Below are 24,726 nucleotides of genomic sequence, written 5' to 3'. Positions count from 1 at the left end.
GAGAAGCCCCCTTTCCAGGCCTTCTTCATAAAACTAGCTCTTTGGATAAGCCTGGGAACAGGCTCCCTTTCAGCAGCTCCCCTAACCTTTCCTCTCTGGTCCTTAAGCAATTGTATTGGTAGAGTCAGCAAAGATTCCTATAGATGTCACTGGAAGCCACAACCATCAGTTTCCATCCTCGATATTGAGAACAGACCTTCTAGTTAAAGCGTAGTTTCTACATGTAGGAAAACATTCAGCCTGCCTCATTAAGAGAACACCTGGATTTCCCGACACCTCTTAATTTCCCTGGAGATGGTGTTTCCTGAAGGAGGGAAATGTGCCTAAGAATTTCTCACTGCTTTGTAGATACTCTCACAATCACTGTAATGGCATCTTTACACAGTGGCAAACATGTCTTTCAGAAACATAAAGCAGCCTTCTCAGGACAGCACAGGGTGTTCTGACCGCTCCTAACCTTCCTCCTTCCAGGTCTGTGACTGTAGAGGCATGAGCTATGGTTTATCATTCAGTCTGGTACTAATCCTCTAATTATCTGTGATTATTAAAGCATCTGGTTAATAAATGTTGATCAGAAGTAATGTCCACTGAGCCAAGAAAGCCCCTTTCGTGCCCTCCTGACATCCATATTTTCTCATTGAGAATCATAAAATGGCTTTCTAGAGCATCTTGCTCCCATGATAAGAGGGATATGACTGGGCCCAAAAGCTAACTCCTGGTATTCTTGGTCAGCAAACATCTCAAAAGCAGAAACTCCACAGTGCATCAAGTCACATGGTCCTCCTTCAAGTTGGTAAGGAACTGTGCTATACTCAAGTGTCTTGGTTTATTGCTTTAAAGTAGTCACGATGATCTTAAATCTTTCAGAAATGAGAACCTCTTCAAGACACCATCCACACCTCAGAAATCTCCCAACTATACTCTAGTAAGAATAGCATTTAAAGAGGTTTTTGAAAGCACAGATTATAGATAAAATTCAAAAGATTAAATTATAAGGGCTTCTGATTGCTACTTTATGATGAGAAACAAGCAAAAAGGAGAGAGAGAAAACAAAACACCAAATACAGCTCACTTAAGTACAGAACATGGGTAGACTAACAGTGGAATCTGGTTCCCAAACATAAATTGTATGACTCAGATTGAATTATCACTTAAATTATTATAATAGCATCCACTTTATAAATCAATTCCAACCTTATGAAAAGGATACACATAAGTGAATCCAAGAGTTACAGCACAGATGAGTAAAATCATAATCCATTCACAAGCAAACTTTCTTCCCCGATAGGCACTCTTGGCTCCCCTAAGCTTGTGTGAATCCCCTAGGTTCTCTATGCACCAAAAAGGAAGCCCTGAACACAGTCGAGAGTAAAGCTTGTCAATGGTGACAAAAGAATTCAGGAAATGGATATCATTCTGTGGCCGAGCTATTGGTGTGGGTGCCCTGCACTTCCTCCACACTTCCTGGGCTTCACAGAGATCTTTCCACAAAGGTCACCCTTGCATATGTAAAAGAACAAGTGGACTGGAAGGCAGAATTATCTCAGTAACTAAAGAATCATAACATTTTCAATAGGTTCTTCACACCATCTAGATTAAAATATCTAAAATACAACAGAAAGTATTTCAAATTTTCTACTTCCCATTGAACCTGTCAAAGAATTCTGCACAAAATAAATTACCAAGTTAATTTAAAAGAAGGACTTATGGCAATTAGGAGAGAAGTGGATACTGGAAAGGGGGAGAAAGAAAGGGATGAATGGAGCCAGACAGGTAGAAAAAGAATCAGTCTACACTCCAGAAGTTTTATCCAGAAGAGTGACAGATATGGCATCATATGGGAAAATTCTGATGGTTTATGGTACTTCTACCCTGCAGCTGCTCTTTCTTTAACCTGACACTCTCCTGTTCTGTTTCAGCCATGGATAGCCCTACGGATCTGACTGCTACCAATATCACCCCCACAGAAGCTCTGCTTCATTGGAAAGCACCCATGGGTGAAGTGGAGAACTATGTCATTGTCCTCACACACTTTGCGAGTGAGTGTCTATGGGTGGGGGTCGTAGGGACTGGAGCTGTAAGCCAGTATGGAAATGAAGAACTAATTCATTTTTCCCAGCTGAAAGTCCAACCAGAATTTACCTCAGGTTGGGGAAATTATGTAGCTCCCAAGCTGTAATAAAGTCCTCAAGAAATCCCCCAACTCCTGTAAACAGTTGATGAGAATCACACAAGCCCAGTCTGAAAGGCTCAAGGAAGGGGAGCAACCAAGAACAAACACAAAATCCGAGCTAACAGTGGGAAGACAAAACTTAGAACTGAGCTAAGATTTTCACCAAAGGGCTGCAGATAAAAAGAAGTTTCTAGAACAGCAGTTTTCAACCTGGGGGTTGAGACACCATTGGAGATAGAATAACCCTTTCGCGGGGGTCACCTAAGATAATCATAATACATAGATATTTATATTACAATTTACAACAGTAGAAAATTACAGTTATGAAGTAGCAATGAAAATAATTTTATGATTTTGGGTCACCACAATATGAAGAACTATTTTAAAGGATCACAGCATGAGGAACTGTTTTAAAGGATCACAACATTAGGAAGGTTGAAAACCAAAAGTTACAGGAGGATCAAACTTGGCAGAGATAACATGCTAACAGGTGTCTTAGTTATGTTTCTATTGCTGTGGAGAGGCACCATGATGGTGACAACTCTTAAAAAGAAAAAGATTTAATTGCAGTGGCTTACATTTTTAGAGGTTTGTTTATTCCGTTAGCATCACGGCAGGAAGCAGGGTGGCATGCAGGCAGACATAGAGCTAGAGAAGGAACTGAGTGTAACATGAAGGGGCCTGATTGTTGGGGTTTATGCCCTGCCTGGTTCCCCACAGCCGGCAAGCCCCAAAGAAAATCACACAGAGATCTCCATAAGTTATAAAACTGATTGGCCCATTAGCTCAGGCTTCTTATTAGATCTTATAGCTTATATTATCCCATTGTTCTTAACTATGTTAGCCATATGACTTGGTACCTTTCTCAGCCTGGCAGCTTACATCTTGCTTCTTCCGTGGTCTGGGCAAGACTGGGAGGAATGGGCTTCCTTCTTCCTAGAATTCTCCTATTCTCATCACCCTGCCTCTACTTCCTGTCTGGTTGGCCCACCTATACTTCCTGCCTGGCCAATCAACGTTTATTCAAAATATGATTGACAGAATACAGACAATTCTCCCACACCAGCTGAGAGCTCTTACATCTTGACTGGCAGGCAACAGGGAATTATCTGAGACCCTCGGTGGTATCTTGAGCACATATGAGACTTTGAAGCCTGCATTCACAGTGACACACTTCCTCCAACAAGGCCACACCTCCTAATAGTGACACTCCCTTAGGGGGCCATTTTCTTTCAAAGCCACCACAACAGGTGACAATTGATTTAGAACTGCTAAGCAATGTTTCTGTTGTACTGGCTGTACATCCAGCCCAAAACTTTAAATCAACACAAAAATTTGAATATCAGTGCTGTTTTCATCATACTCACTCCCCTTATGCTATTTGAAGTTGACTAGAGAAACTCAAAGCAAAACAGAAGCATATTCCAAATATCTAGGCTTAGGGAAATTTTTTCTTGTCCAAAATTAAACATATGATAACAGAATTATTTGTGAGTTATATTCAATAATCTAGGGAACAAAGATACCAGAGAACAGAAGGCAGGCAGATGACTTGATGTTCAGAGACGGAAGAGAAAGCCAGTTGTACAAGCTGCGAAGAATAATTTGTCGTCAAAGTTGGGGAAAATGAAAACTAACACACAATATCGAACAAAACGGAAATGGCATTAGTCAGTACTATGTACCAGCTCAGGATCACAGAGCTTCCTCGTTGATTTCAAGTTGTTTTGGCTTTGCAACCCTATTAGCACATTTACATTTCAGCGCAGCGTTAGAAAGCTGAGTATCGTTTTGTCTTTGATGGAGATGAAAAAACACACGATAAACCAAGAGTTTGAGTTGATCAGAACTATAGCTGATTGCATAGTCCTTTCAAAGAAAGATACCACGGATACATCCCAACCCTTCTATGCTCTTGCCAAGCCCTTCTCAACTCCTACTGTCCCTTGGTGTGTATCATGGTCCAGCACTTCTTAAATCAGCATACTTTTCTAAGCCTTCAAGTCTCTCTGCATTTGCCCATGCGCCATTTTCTTCATCAGGAACTTCTCTCCCCAAGAGTCAACCTAGTAAGCCTGTCTTTCAGGTCTTAGCTGCAGCCCTATCTTTTCTGACAAAGTATCCTCCATTCTCCCAAGGCAGTCAACACACCTGCTCACAATGACAAGGCATACAGCTCCATCCTCTCCATTCACCAAATGCTTTTGATAACCTCCCATAGGCTATGTACTCACTAAGCCTAGAAAAGCTCAGAAGCAATGCTTGTGTTCTTATCATTATGGAACTTACCTCTAGTGATGATGCAGAGAAGTAAATACAGCCTGGCATGAGCTGTGGCATGAACTATGCAAGACAGAGCATAGTGAGCTACACCCAATGGGCAGCCATAATTTAGAATCAGGGTATTGAGGGGAAGAAAGAAACACAATCTCAGAGAAAGTAAAAATGATGAGGGAATTCTAAAGAAACATACAGCCTTCCTGTATTTGGAGAGAAATGAGCATGTAGGACCTGCCATAGTTTAGTTAAGTAGAGCATTGAGGGATGGCAGGATATCACAAAGTAGATAGCAAAAAGATGGCCATGATGTACATTCTTCTAAGGAGTTTTAGGTTGTTTTCAAAGGCATATAAAGATGCCTTGTTTCGTTTGTCTTTAGATCACAACAAACTTCAAGCATCAGGTCTGACCTAGTTTGGAGCTGTACCTAACTAATAAACTTTGTTAAATGCTGAATGATTCAGAAATATTCTAATTGTCTAACAGAGGGCTTGGCTCTGAACTAATGAACAGTTTTATTAACAGCTTGAGTGAGCCCCGAGAAGATGTGCTTACAAAACTTGTATATAAAACAAAACCGTGATTGATTGAATCCACATTAAAAATGTTTTAATAAACTGAAACCGTGATCCAAAAATTCAACCAAGGTGAAAGATGGTGGAAATACAAGCAAAACTCAGCCCACAGGTCAAAATGATCAACCAAGGCAGTGGTGATAAACAAAGTCATTGATTGATAATAAATTCAGTTTGTAATGGCAATGATGCATGGCTGTCCTACAGCCTGGAGTAATACAAATAGCAGGCACAGAAGCGGGCTGACCCTGTTTACACCATTGATCAGTGGCACCGATTCTTGTTCTCAGTTCTCTCCCAAGATCTGCATTTCAGAAAAGAGCTTGATGAACTTTCTTGTCCAGAGAGAAGCAGTCAGGACTATGGGAACTTTGGAGTTGTCATATAAATGTAATGAGAGGCAGGGGCTGAATATTCTTGGGATAAAAGAGGGAACACTTGATGGGGAAAGTGGATGGAAGGAAACAGTCAAATAAACAAGAACTCTTCTTACTTTTTGATTACAGAGACCTGAGTAGAAGGTAGAGAGACACAGTGTGGCCTCCGTGTACAGAATAGTCTTTCTGGAGAGTAAAAGATAAAAGGGAATCCTTGTACAGAGCAGTAAACTCCATAACATGTAGTTCTCCCAGAATTCTCAGATATTGAGTCCATGTGAGATGCCTTTAGACATGGTAGGTCTTTCCTTATCTGTACGGATCTGATTTCAGTTGCAGGAGAGACCATCCTGGTTGATGGAGTCAGTGAAGAATTCCAGCTTGTTGACCTGCTTCCTAGCACCCGTTATACCGTCACCATGTATGCCACCAGTGGGCCTCTCGTGAGTGGCACCATTGCCACCAACTTCTCTACCCGTGAGTACAAGCTCCTGCATGGCTAGTATAAACCCTGCAGGATTGTGTGGAACCAAAAGAAAAAAAAAAACGATACTTCCTTGTAATGGAGTAGGTAATAAGCTATAGGTTTTGGTGATCCAAAGATAATTCAATTGAATGTGGTACAAATACTGTATTGCCATCAATTAGCACTTATGTCTCTACATCCAGGATCTAGGTGACAAGAGCAGAGCCATACAAGAAAATCTGGTACTAGACTATATCTGGTACTGGAAACTCTGAATATTAGGAAGCTCGATATGGTAATGGGGAGCTGCTGGGTAAAATCCTGACCGGCACATTAGGACAAGAGAAGATACAAGGTGGCTACAATTCAAGTAGACCATGGTTAATGGACTTAGGAGCCTAAGCATAAAGAGTTGTATTGGAAGACGCCATGCCTAAGCTCAGCATCCTGCTTGTGGGGGTGGGAGACACTTCAAAGAAGGATACTAGCACCCTTTATGTTCCCATGCAAGCCAGAACTAGAGTCGGCACAGGGGCAGACCTGTAAGCAAGATTGCCATGCCTGAAGTCAAACAAGGAAGAGCTGGAGAGATAAGGACATTCTGGCATTTTCTCTTCCTCGCAGTTCTGGACCCTCCTGCCAACCTGACAGCCAGCGAAGTCACCAGGCAAAGTGCACTGATCTCCTGGCAACCACCCAGAGCAGATATTGAAAACTATGTCTTGACATACAAATCCTCCGATGGCAGCCGCAAGGTAAGTATTAGCTAGAAAGAGGAAAGCCCTTTATTCCCACATGAGGTCATGTGGAAACTGGTCAGTGGAATGACCCATGGAAACTGCAGGGATGGAGAAGGAACCAATTCACAGGCAACCAATGGAGTTTCAGATCCTGGATACAGAGCCTATAATGGAGGAGAGAGCCCAGGTTTACAAACCAGGAAATGCCAAGCTGTGGCTTTGCTATTGCTCACTGCCCATACTGTGGTAAATCAGTAGCCCTCTCTCAGTGTCGGTGTCTTCTCTGGATCATTACTAGGTATGGTGGTGCTCTGGGCATCATGGTGACAAAACATGACAAGCTCCTAATCCTGTGTTATCAGAAGCAAACATGAGGCAGATAATAAACCCAGAGGCCTTTATGCCTTGATAAACATCATAAAAGCACCATCTCTGTAGCCTACAATAATGAGATGATACATTCTGGTTTTGTGTCATCGGTCTAAGCGATCCACCAGAAGAGCACTAGCTGGCAAACCTTCTCTTGCGGTGTGATCCTTTAAAAAGTGAAAGTCATATATAAAGTCAAATCTAGAGACCAAGCAAAGTAAAGCAAGTCTGTTGATGGTGGTAGAGAGGCCTCGGGTTCTGCTTCCTCAGCTGCTTCTCCTCCACAGTAAGCCCAATGCAGCCTGAAGCCACTGACTCAATAACTCAGGTACCTAAATTTATCCCATGTGCATTTGTGAGATAGGAGCCCTAAACCTCACGTGGGAGCTCCCCCCCCCTTGCCCATTGGCAGTTTTCTCCTTACTGTGGGATGGAGAAGGCGGCATTGCTGACCTAGCTTCCCTACTGTCCCCCCACCCCCGGCTTTCTTTATTCTTGCCCTCTGCAGGAGCTGATTGTGGATGCTGAGGACACATGGATCCGACTGGAGGGCCTGTCAGAGAACACAGATTACACAGTGCTCCTACAGGCAGCTCAGGAAGCCACAAGGAGCAGCCTCACCTCTACTGTCTTCACCACAGGTGAGGGACTTGGCGTCACTTGGATGCCTTCTTCTCCCTGCATGGCGCCTGCCTCCTCAGCACCTCTGCTGAGCCCTGGCCTGAAAGGAGCCTATTAAAAACACTCAGCTTCCTCTTCCTTTCTTCCCTTTTCCCAAGGCCCTGCCAGAAAATCCCTACCACTGAGGTGATCATGGAAACACAGCCCAATCAGTGGTCCATGTGGACCAACTAAGGGCACTAAGTAGAGATGTCAGTTTGCTTCTCATTCCCAGTTTCCTGCCTGTTCCTCTACAAAAAGTCTTCTTTCTTTCTCTGTCCTTCCCTTGATGCCTGTCCTCAGTAGCACTTCTAGTAAGCGTAACCTTCAGTACTGAGCTTCACACACCCTCCCACTTTTGCAAGCACAAAGTTCTTTTATGCATTCGGTGTCTCACTCAATCTTTAAAACCACTGATAATACCATTTTAAAGGGCAGGAATATGAGTTAACACGTAACTTAGTGGCAGAGCATTTGCTTAGCATGCAGGAGGTCCCAGATTCAACTCCAACGCCACAAAATAAAAATAGATAGATGGATGGATGGATGAACGGATGGATAAAAATAAAAAGCCCAGGAACAGGAGTGTGGCTTAATACAATATTTTTATCTAATATGTTCAAGGTCCTAGGTTTGATTCCTGACTCTACAGAAAGAAGAAAAAGAGAAGGGTTCTAGAAATCAAAACCTTACATGGTTTTCTGGCAAGCACTGTCCTAAACACATTATGTACATATTGAACAGTATTTAATTTCATCTTCACAATAGCCTCTGTCCTATAGACTATTACCTCTATTTTATTTGCTTTACAGGCAAGGAAAGTAGGGCACAACAGAAATGAGAGCACTCATTCAAGATTCTATGGCTTTTAAGTTAGACAGCTGAGATTTGACTCCAAACAGTCCAGCTCTGGATCTGAACTGTTAATTCTGCTCTCTGCCACCTCCCTGGCATCCCTTTTTAGTCTGTGATGTGTAACTCCCCACCCACCCAGATTTTTGACTTTCACTTTTTAGGGATAAGGGTATATCCATCAGTGGGACCACTATGAGCATATTCCTCACCCCTAAACCCTGGTTTCCTGAATTTCAGAGTACCAGGATGACTGGGTCCTCCTCCCATGTCCTAGAGCCTGCCCTTCATCTCAAAAGAAACAACAGAAATCACCCCCTACTTCCCTTCTCTCGCTATAATCATTCTAGATAACAAAGAGCTGGACAGTGAAATAATAAATGAGTCCCTTTCCATTGTTTTTAATACTTTTCAATACTTTAAACAGTGTCTCCAATGAGTTCATTAGTCAGAAGCAACTATTTTAATGGGAAAATAAAAATAAACTGCTCACAGAACCAAGACATGAATCCATGACATATTCTTACCAAGTGGAACTTAGAGAATGCTTGATGGCTCTTCTGAGGCTGAAGTTTATTTTTGCGATCTCAAAGATACCTTATTAAGAACTAGGGTGTTACCTCTTGTTCAAACTCAGCCCTGCACATTCATAGGCTAATTAAAGGGTCCTTTATGAAGCCACCACTTAAAGACCCGCTGGGAGGAGTTTTCTGCTGAATTAAGAATTTTTCAGCATAAAAAGAACACAGCTAATAGATGCACGGATCTACCGGTTTGCACATTTATTGGATTAAAGGAATCATTTTGTCACCCAAATGCTCAGTGTTAGATGAGCTTTTCATTTTCATCTTGCTGATGTCACAGTTGGCAGGAGTGAGCAGTGTATCAAATGTCTGAAGTTTCTGTGGTATCTGCAGCTACAGTCCCTTTCCAGATCCCTCTGGACTGAGCAGTGTATCAAATGTCTGAAGTTTCTGTGGTATCTGCAGCTACAGACCCTTTCCAGATCCCTCTGGACTGAGCAGTGTATCAAATGTCTGAAGTTTCTGTGGTATCTGCAGCTACAGTCCCTTTCCAGATCCCTCTGGACTGAGCAGTGTATCAAATGTCTGAAGTTTCTGTGGTATCTACAGCTACAGACCCTTTCCTGATCCTTCTGGACTGAGAAGTGCAACAGGTTCCGTGACCATCACTGCCTTGTCTTAGATGCAATAGTTTGGATGTGGGACTCCAGATCTAGCCAGGGTCTTGGGAGGATTAAATCAGGTAATTGACAACTTACTTGGCAATCCGGAGAGGAAGCTGGCAAAAGACTTAGTTTGATGGGCAGTTCAGGTAACTATTGGTGTCTATTTAGGTTGGTTTCTTGTTCTTACAGGACTCAAGTTGACAATGGGCTCCTTAAACATATTCAATGTCAAGTCAGAAAAAAAAAAGAAAGAAAAGGAAATAAAAACCTGAAGAGCCCAACTCATTCCATATAGAGTTTAGGGTACCAGCAATGAACTCACCACTACCCCCTAATATGTAGCAAAAGAGTGTCCAGGTTTGGGAGTTGCAGTTTTAAAGCTGAAATTTAAGTCACAGATGCATCCCAAAACCTGCTGGCTTTGTTTTGAAAATTTATCAGAACCCACTGAGACCTAGATGCTGAGTGAAAATCTCTTGGGCAAGAAATAATGTATGACCAAGTCCCATGGACAAAGCCTGGTATATTCAGACATGAGAGATGAACTGAAGAGTTAAATTTCAGCTTCAGGGTGCAGAAGTGGAGGTCTTGTGATAAAACAAAACTGAAGAGAAGAGAACTAAGATTCTTAATACCCTATGCAAGGATGCTACAAAGGTGTGCAGCTTGCAGAGTTTGAAGGCCGAAGTCCCCCTCTAGTGTCAGGTTCTATCTGCCCACAGTACAATTCTTCCAGGGTACATTACACCGGGCTACACTGTCAATGGATAGTTACTGTTAATAATAACTTACTTCCTGCCACAGTCCCTGTCCCCTGCCAAGAGGAAATTTTATCAGAGAAGAGTATACAAGTGCATTTGCTTACTAAAGGTGGGGGTGGGGAAAGTGCCAAAAAGGGAAAGTAGTCAAAAGTAGAAAACGGAATATCTTTACCCAACCCAAGACTGAAAGGGTTGCTTGTCTAGACCCCATGGGTATAGGCTAATCCTGCTGAGCAAGTCTGGGGAACACTGAAAGTCTACATTGCAGTACAGCAGGGCTGAAAGAGCTGGAGGCTAATTTCCTTTATCCACTAGCATCCTTTCAGCTTAATTGACAGCATCTGCGCTTTTCACTTAGCATCGTCCTATTCTGAGGATGCACTGAATGTGTGAGTTTTCTGTGCTTTCTCTGATGGACAACAGAGTTTAAAAGTTTGGCTTCAAAGTAGCCTCCATCACTGACAAACATTCATCTCGCCCTGGGGTGACTAAAATAAAGGAGTCACTCAAGCAGGTGCTTATCTAATGGTCTGGGAAATAGTTGAGATGCTAATAATAATAATAATTTTTTCTTTTTCCTTTTATTGAAAAGAGTTTTTTCTCACATAATATATCCTAATTATAGTTTTCCCTTCCTTTACTCCTCTCGATTCCTCCCCATCATCATTATTATAGAACAGATCTGGCCTCAAAACCTCCTTCGATCAAAATGCCTTTTCTTAGGTTCATACCACACAATATGAGCCCATTCCAATCTTTCCATCATGTTAATAGCTTCCTGTCCTCTTGTCTCTGGTGTTTGCACAAGGCTCCGGGGGGAATTATATACAAGTCGTATGGGAGAGAAAAAATATGGATACATTATTTATAATTTGCTGTCTCCTGAAATTTCATCCAAGGTCTACTTGTCTTTTAGAGACATGAATTTAAATGAGGAAACAAATCTATTCCCCGCAGAGCCACAGGGACTTGGTGAAATGATCTTCTGAGAGGCAGATTTCATTGTCTCTTTAATACTATAAAAGGCAAACAAGACTTGGTAAAGCTCATCCTCAGAGACAGTGAACACTATAAAAGGGTTGTCTTGACCTTGAGGTTAAGCGAAGAGGTAGCTAGAGATGAGTAATGAGGAGGTTGATGTTTTGTTTACTTTGCTTTTGTATTTTTATTCTTTTTTTATTGCCTTTGCCCCTGCTATCTCCCTTCCAGGTCAGGCTGTTCTGTGACTCTCTCCAGGAAAACTCTGGGGTCTCCTTTGACATAAAACTCAGTTTTTTTAGGTTGTAAAAATGAGTGAAAATTGGCAAATCCTAGACTCCAACAAAGTGAGTAGTGGATTCTAGAAAAACACGTGGTTACCAGAATTTCTATTGGAAAGGGAAGCCTGTGTTATCTGCACACCAGGGCATCCTCTGCCTCTACTTCCACGCAGGAGCTGGGGGATTTCCCACTGCTCTACCACTTAAAAAGGGGCAGGGAGACAGGGCAGACAGACAGACAGAGATACACACAGAGGGAGGTCTGCCTTTGCGCTCCTCTGAGATCTGGCTGTGGAGAAGGAACTGGCACCCTAATCATACCATAAGACTATACCTTCCCAAGCATGTCTAAATGTCAGATCAACGGCTTGTATTAATCAAACTGTCCACTTTATTGTGTGTTATCAATATCAGCCTTCAACGAGGTCCCTGTTTGTATTCGCTCATTAATTTTCTTTGGCCCCAGCTCTTTTTCTGTCTTCCATAGACAGCCATCCCAACATATCGAATGGGTACCCTTTGAAAAACACATTCTTAAAGAATTGTTTTGATTATGAATGATTTAAATGTGCGTAAGGTGTTTTGTATTATATAACTCATTAAAAATGTTTGCACTTGGGCACTTTCAGATTCATCAGTCTTTTACTTCTAATTATTGTAAAATATTACTTGATGTGTGCCCATCACATTTGCCTTTCCACTCTCTCAAAGACGGGCATCAAATTGTCTCCAGCCTTTCACAATCCCAAATGGTGCTGTAGTATATCCTCAATGTATCCACCAATGGGCCAGCGAAGCGTGCAGAAAATGAATGGCCAGGTCCAAGGTATGTAGTTTAAGTACTTACAGACTGGGTACACAGGAATGCCCTTGTTCTCTGGGAGCACACATCAGTCCTGATGACTTGACACAGTCCAGCCTTGTCCAGCCTTGGAATTTTTGACAGTCAAATAAGATTGATTCATTGTTCTTGGTAACAGTTCTTGAATTTAAATATCTCCCCATTTGTTAGACTTTCTATGTTTAACTTACCTGTTCATACCATTTGCTCATTTTTTTTTAAATCAGGCTTCCTGGTAATATTATCTAGTATTACTTGAGCCGCTAACATCTATGGTAAAAATGTTTTCCTGTCAATAGACCCCAGAGCTATTTTTCGATATTCTTCGATTCACTTTGTGATTTATTATCTTACTTAGTCTATTTCATGTGTGGCATTCATTTGGGATGCTGTTTCATTTTTCTTTATAAAGTTAACCAGTTTTGCCAGCATCGTGCACTAAGTAAGCCATCTGTTCATTGATTTGTGATGCTTTCCTGTATATTAAGTTCATCCATACACATAATCTGTCTCTGAACTCTGAATTATCTATTTTATTCCATGCTCTATCCATCTGAGGTTTTTTTTTCTCAAAGCCTACATTGTACGTTTATATCTAGAGTTAATTTTAATACATTTCCACATGGTAAGATAAGTTTCCTTGGCTCCCGTTTTCAAGGTTTATTTGGCTATTTGATGATGGCACTGAATTCTCCATGGGTGTCATGTCATCTGAATTATCCCATTTAGGTATGAAGTCCTCCAAATTAAATTTATATTAGAATTGCAACGTACTTATAAGTTAATTTGAGAAGAACTGACATCTTTATGATGGTAAGTTATCCCTTCTAAAATGCATAGACTATGTCTTCATTTATTTAAAGAATCCATGTTTCTCAGAATGTTAAATTTTCCCCCATAGCATTCCAGTGTTCTTGGTTAATTTCTGGAACTTTTATTTTTTTTATTGCTTTGTGACTTGTACCTAATTAAAAAAATATTTCCTAGTTGATTATTGCTGATACAGAAAAATACAATTGATTTTATATATTGATCCAGCATCTAGCGACCCTGCTGACTTTCTTACTGATTGTAATTATCTATTGTTTCTATTAATATTTTAGGTAAATATAAAGCTGGCCAGATAGTAAAAGGAAAGTGGTGCTTGTTCTGCCCCTATGAGGACCAGTTCCAATCCCCAGCATCCAAGGCATTGGCAGGGTTGGAGGGTGACAACCCAAGCCTGTGTCCCATCACTAGTGAGACAGAGAAAGGGATGTCAGGGTTTTTCCTAGCTATCTGGTCTAGCTGAATAGAGGAGTTCTAGGGTCAGAGAAAGTAAGGTGGAGAGTAACAGAGTTAGTTAGATACCAGACACTGACCTCTGGCCTCCACATCCCCAAGCTGGAGCATGTACACACACACTCAAATATTTTAGGCTATTTTCTAACATTTATGGACAAGTTTCATTTCTGCACTCCACATTAGCTGGACCCTCTGAAGCTATCCGTGGCAGGAGGCGAATTAACCTTGACTTGTTCACATTCTTGGAAGGAGCGCATTTAGCAGTTCAGAGGTATTACCTCACTAATTCCTCATCCACTGAGCCTCTTCAGCACTGTACTGCTTTCTAAAATAAATACATAATTGGCTAGCCACAAAGAAACAAAAATATTACTTACTAAGACTGGTGGTAACTCACTCGTTAAGTTATAGAGTTTTCTTCTACTTTAAGTTGGTTTTGTGATGAATTTTATTAAATGATAGTTTAATAAGTCATAGTTTTTATACTTCTTACTAATGAGATGACATACATTGATGGCTTTTTAAAATATGTGATTTACTATCATTGACAAAATTCACCTGAATATGTTTTTTTATGCATACAGATTTAGTTAGCTCTATTTAGACATTTTATATCTATAATCGTAAAGAAAATTATCCTATCAGTTTTTCTTGTTTATAGCTCCATGTTTTACCAACTTCATGGGGAAGTATTTCCTACTTTTATTTATTTTTTTTCTGAGACAGAGAATCACCATGTATCTTGTGACTGTCCTGGAACTCACTCTGTAAACCAGGCTGATCTCAAACTCCCAGAGCTCTACCTGATTCTGCCTCCCAAATACTGGGATTAAAGGTGTGTGCCGCCACACTTGGCTTCTACTGTCTTTTCACACGTAGTATTACCTTCAAGTAGACTGATGCCCAATGCCCGTTGACTTTGTTCTGTAGGTGACTGCATTTTTCTGTCTGGAATCTTTTAGAATATGGCTGTTACATAGAATATCTCTATGTAACAGCATTGGCTGTCCGGTCTCAAACTCAGAGAGATCTGTTTGCTTCCGCCTCCAGGGTACTGGAATTAAAGGTGTGTGCCACTATGCCCAGTCAGGAATCTTCTTTGATTATTCTTCTAGCTTATGTTTTGAGTCTGGGTCTCTCACTGAAGAGCTTGCCAGAGTGGCTGGAAAGGCTATCCTGTGATCTTCAGGGACCTGCTGGTTCTGCTTCTGCAATGCTGCGATTATGGATGTAGGAAAACATGGTCACTAGGTCCTCGTGCTTGTGTGGCAAGCGCTTGCCCCATTAAGCCATCTCCCCAGCCCCGTGTTTTTCTCTCTTTTTGACAGTCTTACAGTTCATTCCATCTTAGAGCCCTTTTATCTTTTTATCTCCAGTTTGACATTCAATGAGGCTTTTAAGTTGGCAGCATTTTATCTGTACTTCTCACATTTGTCTTTATTATTCAGTTAAGCATTTCCTTCTATTTGCATTTTCTTTTCTTTTTGGAACTTCTATTAATTGAATGTTAGACTGTGTGTGCTGTACTCCAAATCTCCTAGTTTGCTTCCTCTTTATTCTTTCCTCTTTTCATATATTCCAATCCATTGCTCATATTCTAACTGTATTTAAATCCTTTATTAGTCCTTCCTGTTGCACAATTATTTTAAACCTTATTATTCAAATTAAATATTTCTGCTGTGTTTTAATTTCTTAGTTTTTCCTCATGGTGTTGCTATTTTTTCTTACCCCTTTAAATAAAGTTAGCTTACCTAATTAATGTTGTTCTGATAAACTGAACTAGGTAATCAATGTCATATTGATTATGATCATCCTTCCAGAATAGCCTTGTTCCTCAGTGCATGGATACTTGGGTCTGTAAGCCTGGGCTCCTTTGAGGTTATCAGTCCCTCCTTCTGGAAGTGGATGTGATCAAGAAAGACCAATTGCAGATGAAACTGGCCAGGCAATGAGTTCTCTGTGGCAGCACAGAGAAGAGTCGATTTCACAAGTATCCTACAACCTGTGCTGTGCCTTTTAGTACTGTTTGCTCTCGCTGCCTATTTTAATAAGAGTAACTCTGGCCTTGCTGAGAAAGCTGAGAAATTTATTTGATTTTACCTCTCTGTCTCCTGAAAGGGTTGTATAAAGCTTAGGAGAGCTCCTCATCAAATTCTCAGTCTGCTATCACTAGCGACGCCACACCTGAGCCTGGAGAGTCTTTGTAGTGTGAGATTTTTAACTTCAAAATAAGCTTTGAAGAATAGTTGTGATACTCAATACATTATCATATGTCACCTTGGGGGACCTCTAGTAGACAGTGGTGTTCAAGGAGTGGTCCCTGTCATCCATGTTGCTGAATTTATTTACATAGAGTTGTTGTGCTACTGAACAGAACAGGGACATGTGGCCACCCTTTGGGGAGGCTGTAGGTCTCGTTGAGCAGTGCTACTATTTACTGTGGCTTATACGATGACCTCATAAGTGCTCCAGAAAGAACTTATATCGAGCTTATATATCGCTAGTCACAGGATTTGATTTGGCCCATTTTAAATTGTATCATCGCCAATGTTTACAGAAAAAATCTAATTTTGTGTCCTCTGTTGTTATCATAGGGATGGATGTTAGTGCTCACACCGCACTAAACATCTAATCAATACCGACGGGGTAGGTGCTTGTTGTCAGGCTCTGTTTGGAATGCTAAGGACAAAGTGGTGATTGACAAGTCAGATGCCTATCCCTGTGATTTTTTTAGTAATAAAAGGAGATTTGTTATATTGACTTACATGATATAGTCCGGGAAGTTCAACAATGACTGTATCACAGTGGAGGGGTTGAGACTTTATAAAATTTTTACTCAAAGGACGGAGGCACCAAAAAATAAATAAAATAATAATACCCGCACCTCCAAAAGGAAACTTGTTGGTTTAAGCAATGCTATGTCTGCAAAGATAAACAGTAGGGCATCGCTTGCCTTCAGTAGAATGTCCGTCTCCTTACACAGCATGATCTGGTTACTGGTATCATATCCCTCCAACCCAATGCTTGTTTGCTGTTAGCTAAATCTTTACTTTTCCAAATGCTCTGTGACTTTCCACATGGCTGGAGTACCCTTCTCTACAAGATCAAGAGTGATCTCTGTCAGTCCCTAAAGTAAGAAAACTTCCAGATTAGTGCTTGTCAAATTCTACTCCATCCCACAACCTCACTTCTCAGCCCCCCTTCACCAGCTGCTGGCTTCACCGCATACCCACACTGATGCCCTCCTATCCTCCCATGTCTGTCTCTGTCTCAGAGCACTGAGAACTGGAGATCTTGTTTGTTTCTTCCACAAAACCATGAGCCAACCAAAGGATGTCTTCTCTCCCCTTGTATATCCCCATCGCTTATCCTGGTATTTAGAAACCAAGAGACATTTTCCCATATGTTTGTTAAGTGAATAACAAGACAAGGTGGTAAATTTGAAGATTCTCTGAAAAAGTCGAAGTGGTAAAGTAAGCTCATATGAGCTGATTGACAGCTAGGCTCTGTCCACAGACTTCGGCTGTACCCCAAAGTTTTGTCAGTTACTTTGCAAATATGGGTTGTTAGTTTTAACATAGTGGAGGATTCTGGGGAGAAATATACATTGTTCTGCATTTACTGAGAAACCTGCTGTCGCTGCTCGCAGAGGAACACTCTGATGTCACAGTTTTAGTTCTGATGCTGAGTCCATCAGACTGGATGGCAGGCGGAGGCTCCCTATAACGATTAGGCTGAGCCCATCAGAGAAGGCAGAAGGTAGAGGCTCTCTAGAGCTATTGTGCTGAGTCCATCAGAGTGGACAGCAAGCAGAGGCTCTCTAGTGCTATTAAATCTGACCATTTTAAAGACTGTGTGTGCCCAAGGACACAAAACAAGTGAGGGCTGGAAAGGGACAGAGAGAGCTCTTCCGCTCACCCCCCACTGGCAAAGAGCCATCCGAGTGCCCTGTGAAGATAGCTGCTCTCCACTCAGTGTGCAGCCTTTGATGCCCAACACAAACCAATTTCAGAGCAATTCTTCCGGTGAATGCCCTGGGCCTGCAGATCACACAATTACATCTCGAAATACTTAACCAGGAGACATTTCAGTGTACTGATCACTTGGCATTGCTTTCCTTCTAACTTGGTAAATCACCATAGCCTGAGCTTTTAAGAAAAATGCTACTTTATTCAATCAGGCTCAAATTATAGCACCAAAAGGAAGAAAAGTCTCCTAGGTTATGTGCATAGTCAGAAAAATTATTAGGATGATAAGTTTTAGGGTTAAAGGTGGGTCTCTGATTAGATGGCATCCAGAGAGCAGAGGGTGCCTGTGATCAGCCCCGATAATCCTTGAAAACATACAAGGTCACGCTGTGCACATTGACCCAACAGGTCAATCAGAACATGAGAGAGTTTTTATAATTGCTAACTGAGCCAAAGTCCAATACCTCCAGAGAAACATGGTGGCATGGCAAAGGCTGGGTCACAAGGCTTACACTCAAGGTGAAATAGCCCCTCTCCTCTTTATCCCACCCAAACTGAAAGTTGGAATGTTCAGGATGTGGTTACTGAGGCAGAAAGAACATGAGAAGTAAAGGGAGAAAGAGAGAGAAGAGGGGAGACAGGGAGATGTGTGTGAGAGAGGAGGGAGAGAAAAATTCCATTATCCACATAGTAATCTGGATCTAAGCAGGGAGGACTGGCCTAGAGGTCTCCAAGGTACCATCGCATTTACTCGCTCCACCTCTTGGATTCTGAGAAGAGGAACATGTAAACTACAGATAACAACTCTATCTGAAGCACTATGGTAAGTACCTCTGAGCCTGCCTCCCTGCTTGACACTATGATGTGGTGGAGTGGGGATGGAACACCGGAATCTGAACAATAATGAAGTACATGACTTGAGAGCTCTCAGCAAACCTCTGCTTTCTCTTAGCGAGTAAAGGGACTGGTAGGTTGATGAAGGACTAGTGGGTCTGAGACAAACTTGGGATGCTTTCGAGGCTGGAGGAGGATGAAGGGAAGCTTCATGCCACATCTTCTCCAAATTCCCAGGGACTGAAGATCCCAGGTTGCTGCTTCTGATCATCTATAAAAGCAAAATCCTTCTTGATTGCCTTTCCCACTAATGCCATAGACCAAATTACAGTAAATCGAATCTCTTAACAACCAGATGGCCTTGTAATTTGTCAAGGGTAAGGCAAGTGCACCCAGCAACCATGCATCAACCTCCCACACACTTGGACAGTGCCTCCACCTGCCAGCTTACTATGGGAGCTCAAAAGGAGGAGCATATGGCCTTCCTCTCCCAGGGCTCATCTGAGACCTTTATCCCATCCATCTTTGGCATCCCTTAGATGCTTATTCCTTCAGCTGATCTTATTCTTATCTTCCAACTTTAAAAATAAGTGAATGGTTTTTGTGTGTGTGTGACAGCTACTTTGATACTTAAAATTCCCCTTCCCCAAAGCAAGCCATTTTTATTTTATTTTATCTTAATTTATTGCATGCACCTACATTAGGTCTAACTTTAGAATAATTAAGAATGGACTTGATACCCTCTTGAAGTATCTATAACATAAATTTTTGTCATTATCAATGAAGAAGGAGCTTATGTAAAATTGGTTACTTCTATGGTCTCAAATTGAGTTTGGTTTTATATGTGTATTTGAATGAGTTGTTGTGCTGGGTTTAGGGGAGAGATTTTCGTGAGGGACCTATGGAATACTGAGAAAAACGAGTTTTATCTCTCTAAGAAACTGCTTTCAAGACCAGAGTCAAAGATAGCCTGGCTGACTGGAAATAAGGCCAGTGTCCCCAAAGCAATACAGAGAGGGGACAGAAGTCATTCATGGCTGTCCCCAGAAAAGAAACTAACCTTCAAGGAGAGGTGAGACATGAGTTTTCAGAAGGTCTTGGACACGCCGTAAAAAAAAAAAAAAAGTCAATAGCTCTTCTCCTGTGACTCCTGAAATTAGTTTTGAAGGGAAGCATTTAATTGGAACATATATTGTACCTGCAGTATTTTGTACCTATACATCAAATACAAAAATCACCTACTCATTACATAGATGAAGATCCTCAACAAACTGGAGTATAGGTTATATTTTTTTAAGGTTTGCTTTTTAACGACTTTTTATTTTATTTGTATATGCATATATCTATATGTGTATTTGTGTGTGTGTATATACACCACTTGTATGCAGGTGACCACAAGGACTAAAGAAGCTATCAGAGTCCCTGGGTCTGGAATTGCAGACAGTTGTGAGTCGCCTGAGGTGGGTGCTGGGAACCAAACTTGGGTCATCCAAAAGAGCAGCAAATGCTCTTAAACACTGAGTTATCTTCTCCATCCGTGGGTGTATTCCTTGTTTTAATAGATTTTACAGTACACTTGACGTCGGTTCTGAAATTCTGAGTCTTGTAACTTTCTGAGCAGTTTTCTTTCTCTGTTAAAGTGTCAGATCTCTATCGACCTGCCTTTCTCTAAAGTTTCTCACAAGAATTAAATAGAAAAACAAATTCTCTTTTTTTTTTTTTTTTTTTTTTTTTTGGTTTTTCGAGACAGGGTTTCTCTGTAGCTTTGGTGCCCGTCCTGGAACTAGCTCTTGTAGACCAGGCTGGCCTCGAACTCCCAGAGATCTGCCTGCCTCTGCCTCCCGAGTGCTGGGATTAAAGGCGTGCGCCACCACTGCCCGGCACAAATTCTCTTTGTAAAGCATGAATTTTACAGAACCAATCCTTGGTGTGACTATTCTTGAAAGTGCCCTGTTCCACCAACCTTTGGCAAACTGTGGTAGCGATCTGAAGTATGGTCCTCAGAGTTAATATATCTTTGGGTCAGGTGGGTTGGGGGTGGGGACTTGATGAAGCCCAGTAGCCTCTTCCTAACACAGAATGCTTTACAGAAAACCTGTGATGGGGACTCTCAGAAATTTTAGTGTCCCATCTTCTGATGTGGGAGTGTCATATACCAATCTGTTGATTTCATTGGTTAAGAAATAAAGAAACTGCTTGGCTGGCCCTCATAGGTTAAAACATAGGTGGGAGGAGTAAACAGAACAGAATGCTGGGAGGAAGAGGAAGTGAGCTCAGACTTGACAGCTCTCCTCTCGGGAGCAGATGCCTCAGAGAGATGCCATGCTCCCGCCATGTTCCCCCCTCGCCTGGGCAGACAGACGCGATTCAGCTCCGACCCAGGATGGATGTAGGCTAGAATCTTCCCGGTAAGCACACCTTGGGGTGCAACACAGATGATTAGAAATGGGCTAAATTATTTAATATGTGAGAATTAGCCTAGAAGAGGCTAGATAGAAATGGGCCAAGCAATGTTTAAATGAATACAATTTGTGTGTTGTTATTTCGGGGCATAAGCTAGCCAGGCGACCGGGGTGATGGGGACGCAGCCCCGCCGCTCCTGTTACTACAATCTTCCTTGTGTGACATGTCCTGCCCAAGTCATCCACTGTCCTGACTTTCCAAATGGCAGGGTGTCACAGCTGTAGTGTGTAACACCACCAGGAGGCGCTGTGTTTGCTGGAACCTGCGGTCTGGCTTCAACCTCTCTTCCTGTCTATCTCGGTTTCATATAGAAACATAGCTGTATCATGTGGCCATGTTCTTCACTGGCCCGGAAGCCCACATTTACAGAGCTCCACCATGCCTCACGTGGCAGGCTGTGCCTTTAACTTGCCCCCTAGGCAGGGTCCTCCTGTGTAGACTGCTCTTGGCTTGCCTGATAAGCACAAAACTTATCTCAGAGGAAAGTGCTTGAGGATTTAAGCTTCTCTTACAGCTAATTAGGTATTGTTTTACAGATTGGGTTGTTCCTTCTGAAAGAGGAGCTGCAATTTACTTCCCCTGCCCTCTCCTTAAATTTAAACCGAACTGTAAAACATGGCTGTTTGATTGTTTAGTACAATCAAGAGATTGCTTTGCACAGGGAACAGACATTCATCTCTATGCTAATGCTGAGCTTATTTGGACCCTCCTTAATGGCTACCACGTGGATGACAAACACTTTGGTCAGATGCCGTTCTTCCATTGAAAAGGTGGTCCAGACAGTGGTCTGCTGGCCCATCTCTGAACAATCAGTGGCATCATCTTGTTTTCATGCTGCAAGGGAGAAGGCTTTATTACCCCCATTTTACTGATGAGGACATGGATGCTCAAGACTTTTAGCTTTTAGTCAAGCAAACTGAGAAGCAAAGAATCCAGACCACAGACTCAGAATGCGTTCAAGTTTCACACCCGCACACTGAATTTCACACCCGCGCATCATGAATTTTACTCCTGATGAAGTACCAACCACAAGACTCTTTAAAACATCCTCTGACCCAAGGGTCCTTGTGTATAATGGCGAAAGGAACCATTTTTAAAAAATTGCCCTGGAGCTGATAAGATGGGCAACAGGTAAAAGGCATTTGCTGCCCAAGCTTAGCAATCTGAGTTCCATCCCCAGGACCCAAGGTGGAAAGAAAGAACTGGCTCCCTCAAGTTGCCCTCTGACTCCAAATGCATGCGTGTGGCACACATGTAATAAATCTAAACTTTTCAATTGCTTTTCTTCTGTAGGGGGCCGGCTATTCTCTCTTCCTCAAGACTGTGCCCAGCACTTGATGAATGGAGATACTCTGAGTGGAGTTTACACCATCTTCCTCAACGGGGAGCTAAGCCACAAGCTGCAAGTATACTGTGACATGACCACAGATGGGGGCGGCTGGATTGTAAGTACATGCTGTAGGCACATCTTCAGGCTTCTAGTCCCCCTGACTGAGTACCTGAGGATTGCATTGTCACCATCCTTTGGACTGTCCTTTTCTCTACCCCCTTCACTTGGGCCCTGGTCTCCTCACTGCCTTCAAGACCCCCATCCAGGAGCCCACTCATAAGCAGAGAAAGGAATGACCATTGTTTGTTCCATTTTGTTGCTATGATAAACACCACGACCAAAAGCAGCACAGGGGAGGAAAGTGTTTGACTTACACTTTGAGTCCCTAGTCCATCATTGAGGGATATCAGAGCTGAAGACAAACAGAAGCTAAAGCAGAAAGCATGGAGGAAAGTTACTTACTGGCTCAGTGGCTTATGCTCAGCTATTTCTTATACAGCCCAAGCCCACCTCCCTCAGGACGGTGCTACACTCAGTAAGATGGCACTTCCCACTTCAGTCAAGATAATTCTTCATAGACATGGCTACTTGCCAATCTTCTGGCAGCAATTTTTCACCTAAGGTTTCCTCTTCCAAGGTGACTCTGTGTTGGGTCAAGTTGACAATAAAAACTAAGCAGGACACATACGAAGGGTGCAGTGGCCTATCCCAAACAAGGGATGTGAGATGACTGCCTTCCTTGCCTTGGGCACCTTCTGCAAACCAAGTGAATGCAGGGGCTGCTGGGGAAAGGAAAGGAGTGAGGCACAAGGATCCTACTTGCCATGGGCTGGAGCTAAAACAAAGAGGAGGCAGCCACCTCACAGAAACACTTGAGCCTCTCATGGTGAGGTAGTTCATTTCCTAATCTTGGAGGGTAGCATCTGGTAGATCAGATCTGGACAGAATGTGGATGACCCTCTAGTTGCAAGAGCTGCTTTTGTCTTCATCCTGTTCCAGATCCCAGATTCTTCCCCAGAGCTGTCATAGACTTTAGGGAGCAACAGTGGTTGGTAGAGACACTGGTTGCTGACACCACCTCCTCTCATACTTGATAGGCCAGTGCAGAGCAGAAGAAATAGGGCAGCTGGAGATGCTAGCCACTGCACACTGAGCAAGTTCCTGAAGCTGGCTCTAGGCAGAGCAGCAGGGGTTGATTTCAGTGTGAAGGGAAGCAGCTCTCCCCCCCCCCCCCACACACACACCCTTAGCACTGCTCAGATACAGCACCGGAGCTTTAATGCTCCACAACGGGAAGGCTTGGAAGAGTTAAATGTTGACTACACTCATAATACTCTGGGGAGACATTTTCTTTTATGTTTCTGACATATTTGTGCCTCCTTCTTAAAGCATAATTGGAAATTGAAGCCAAGGCTGATGTATTGGAGGTTAAATGAAATTAGCACTTACACAGCTTGGGAAGTGAATGATAGGCAATTGCTTTGCCTGCAATAAGATGATGACAGTGACTGCATGATTTGAAGTTGGTCCCAGTCCTTTGGTGAGAAATGCTTTCTGCTACTCTCTGTGGTGCAAAAAGATTAATTTGAGAATCAAGCCCATTTCCCCTGACTATTTGTAGCTTGATTTGTATCCTGAATCTTTTCTATATTGCAGGGGTGCAAATTAATGTCGATATCACACCCTCGGCCTATTTGTCAGGGGCATCAGCACTTCAAGAAAAGGGCTCTGAGCATCCCCTGTGAAAGCTACCACGGAAATATTAAGCTCACTTCTGAAATGGTCCTTATGCTAGCTGATACAGTCATATGGAGCGTCTCCTCTCTTTTTCTTCACAGGTGTTCCAGAGGCGGCAGAACGGCCAAACTGATTTTTTCCGGAAATGGGCTGATTATCGTGTTGGCTTTGGGAATCTGGAGGATGAGTTTTGGCTAGGTAACATCCACTTTGTGTTGTCTCTGCACAGGCTGCCCTGGGTTTCTGTCCGTCTCTATCCCTTCTGTGTCTGCCTGGGATTGTCAGAAGTGTGTGTCCATTGAGCAGTTGACAGCATGCGAATTGCTTTTGTGCCTCTTGCTCCGTTTGGCTCCGCTATTGATCTGTTTTTATCTGACTGTGGTGTTTTCCTCTTTGCTCTGTTTCTTCCCATCCTCATTAATAGTCTTTTATGCTGATGGATCTTGACATGAGGCAAGTACAAAGACAAGGATCTGCCTGGTATGGGCCTGGTAGGGAACGGACCACAGGAAGGAAGCAATGGGCAGGCTGGCCCTGTCTCGGAAGCTAGGCAACCAGCTAGCCAGCC

At 42.4% G+C, this 24,726-nt stretch overlaps 1 protein-coding gene across 2 annotated transcripts in view; it reads left to right on the top strand.

Moving 5' to 3' along the window:
• The window catches only part of Tnr (tenascin R), a 402,065-nt gene that overhangs the window by 362,762 nt on the left and 14,577 nt on the right, over positions 1 to 24,726 (top strand). For both annotated transcript variants that reach the window (XM_041662346.1, XM_041662345.1), the window contains 6 exons: positions 1,920 to 2,039; positions 5,739 to 5,882; positions 6,496 to 6,626; positions 7,489 to 7,621; positions 22,385 to 22,536; positions 24,260 to 24,356. In XM_041662346.1, coding sequence (XP_041518280.1) covers positions 1,920 to 2,039; positions 5,739 to 5,882; positions 6,496 to 6,626; positions 7,489 to 7,621; positions 22,385 to 22,536; positions 24,260 to 24,356 — 777 coding nt within the window. The remainder of the gene's footprint in view (positions 1 to 1,919; positions 2,040 to 5,738; positions 5,883 to 6,495; positions 6,627 to 7,488; positions 7,622 to 22,384; positions 22,537 to 24,259; positions 24,357 to 24,726) is intronic.

Source organism: Microtus oregoni, unplaced genomic scaffold, assembly GCF_018167655.1.
Source record: "Microtus oregoni isolate MIOR12 unplaced genomic scaffold, Mior012 000013F_ref0000133, whole genome shotgun sequence".
Taxonomy (NCBI): Eukaryota; Metazoa; Chordata; class Mammalia; order Rodentia; family Cricetidae; genus Microtus; species Microtus oregoni.
This window is presented reverse-complemented; position numbering and strand designations above follow the sequence as displayed.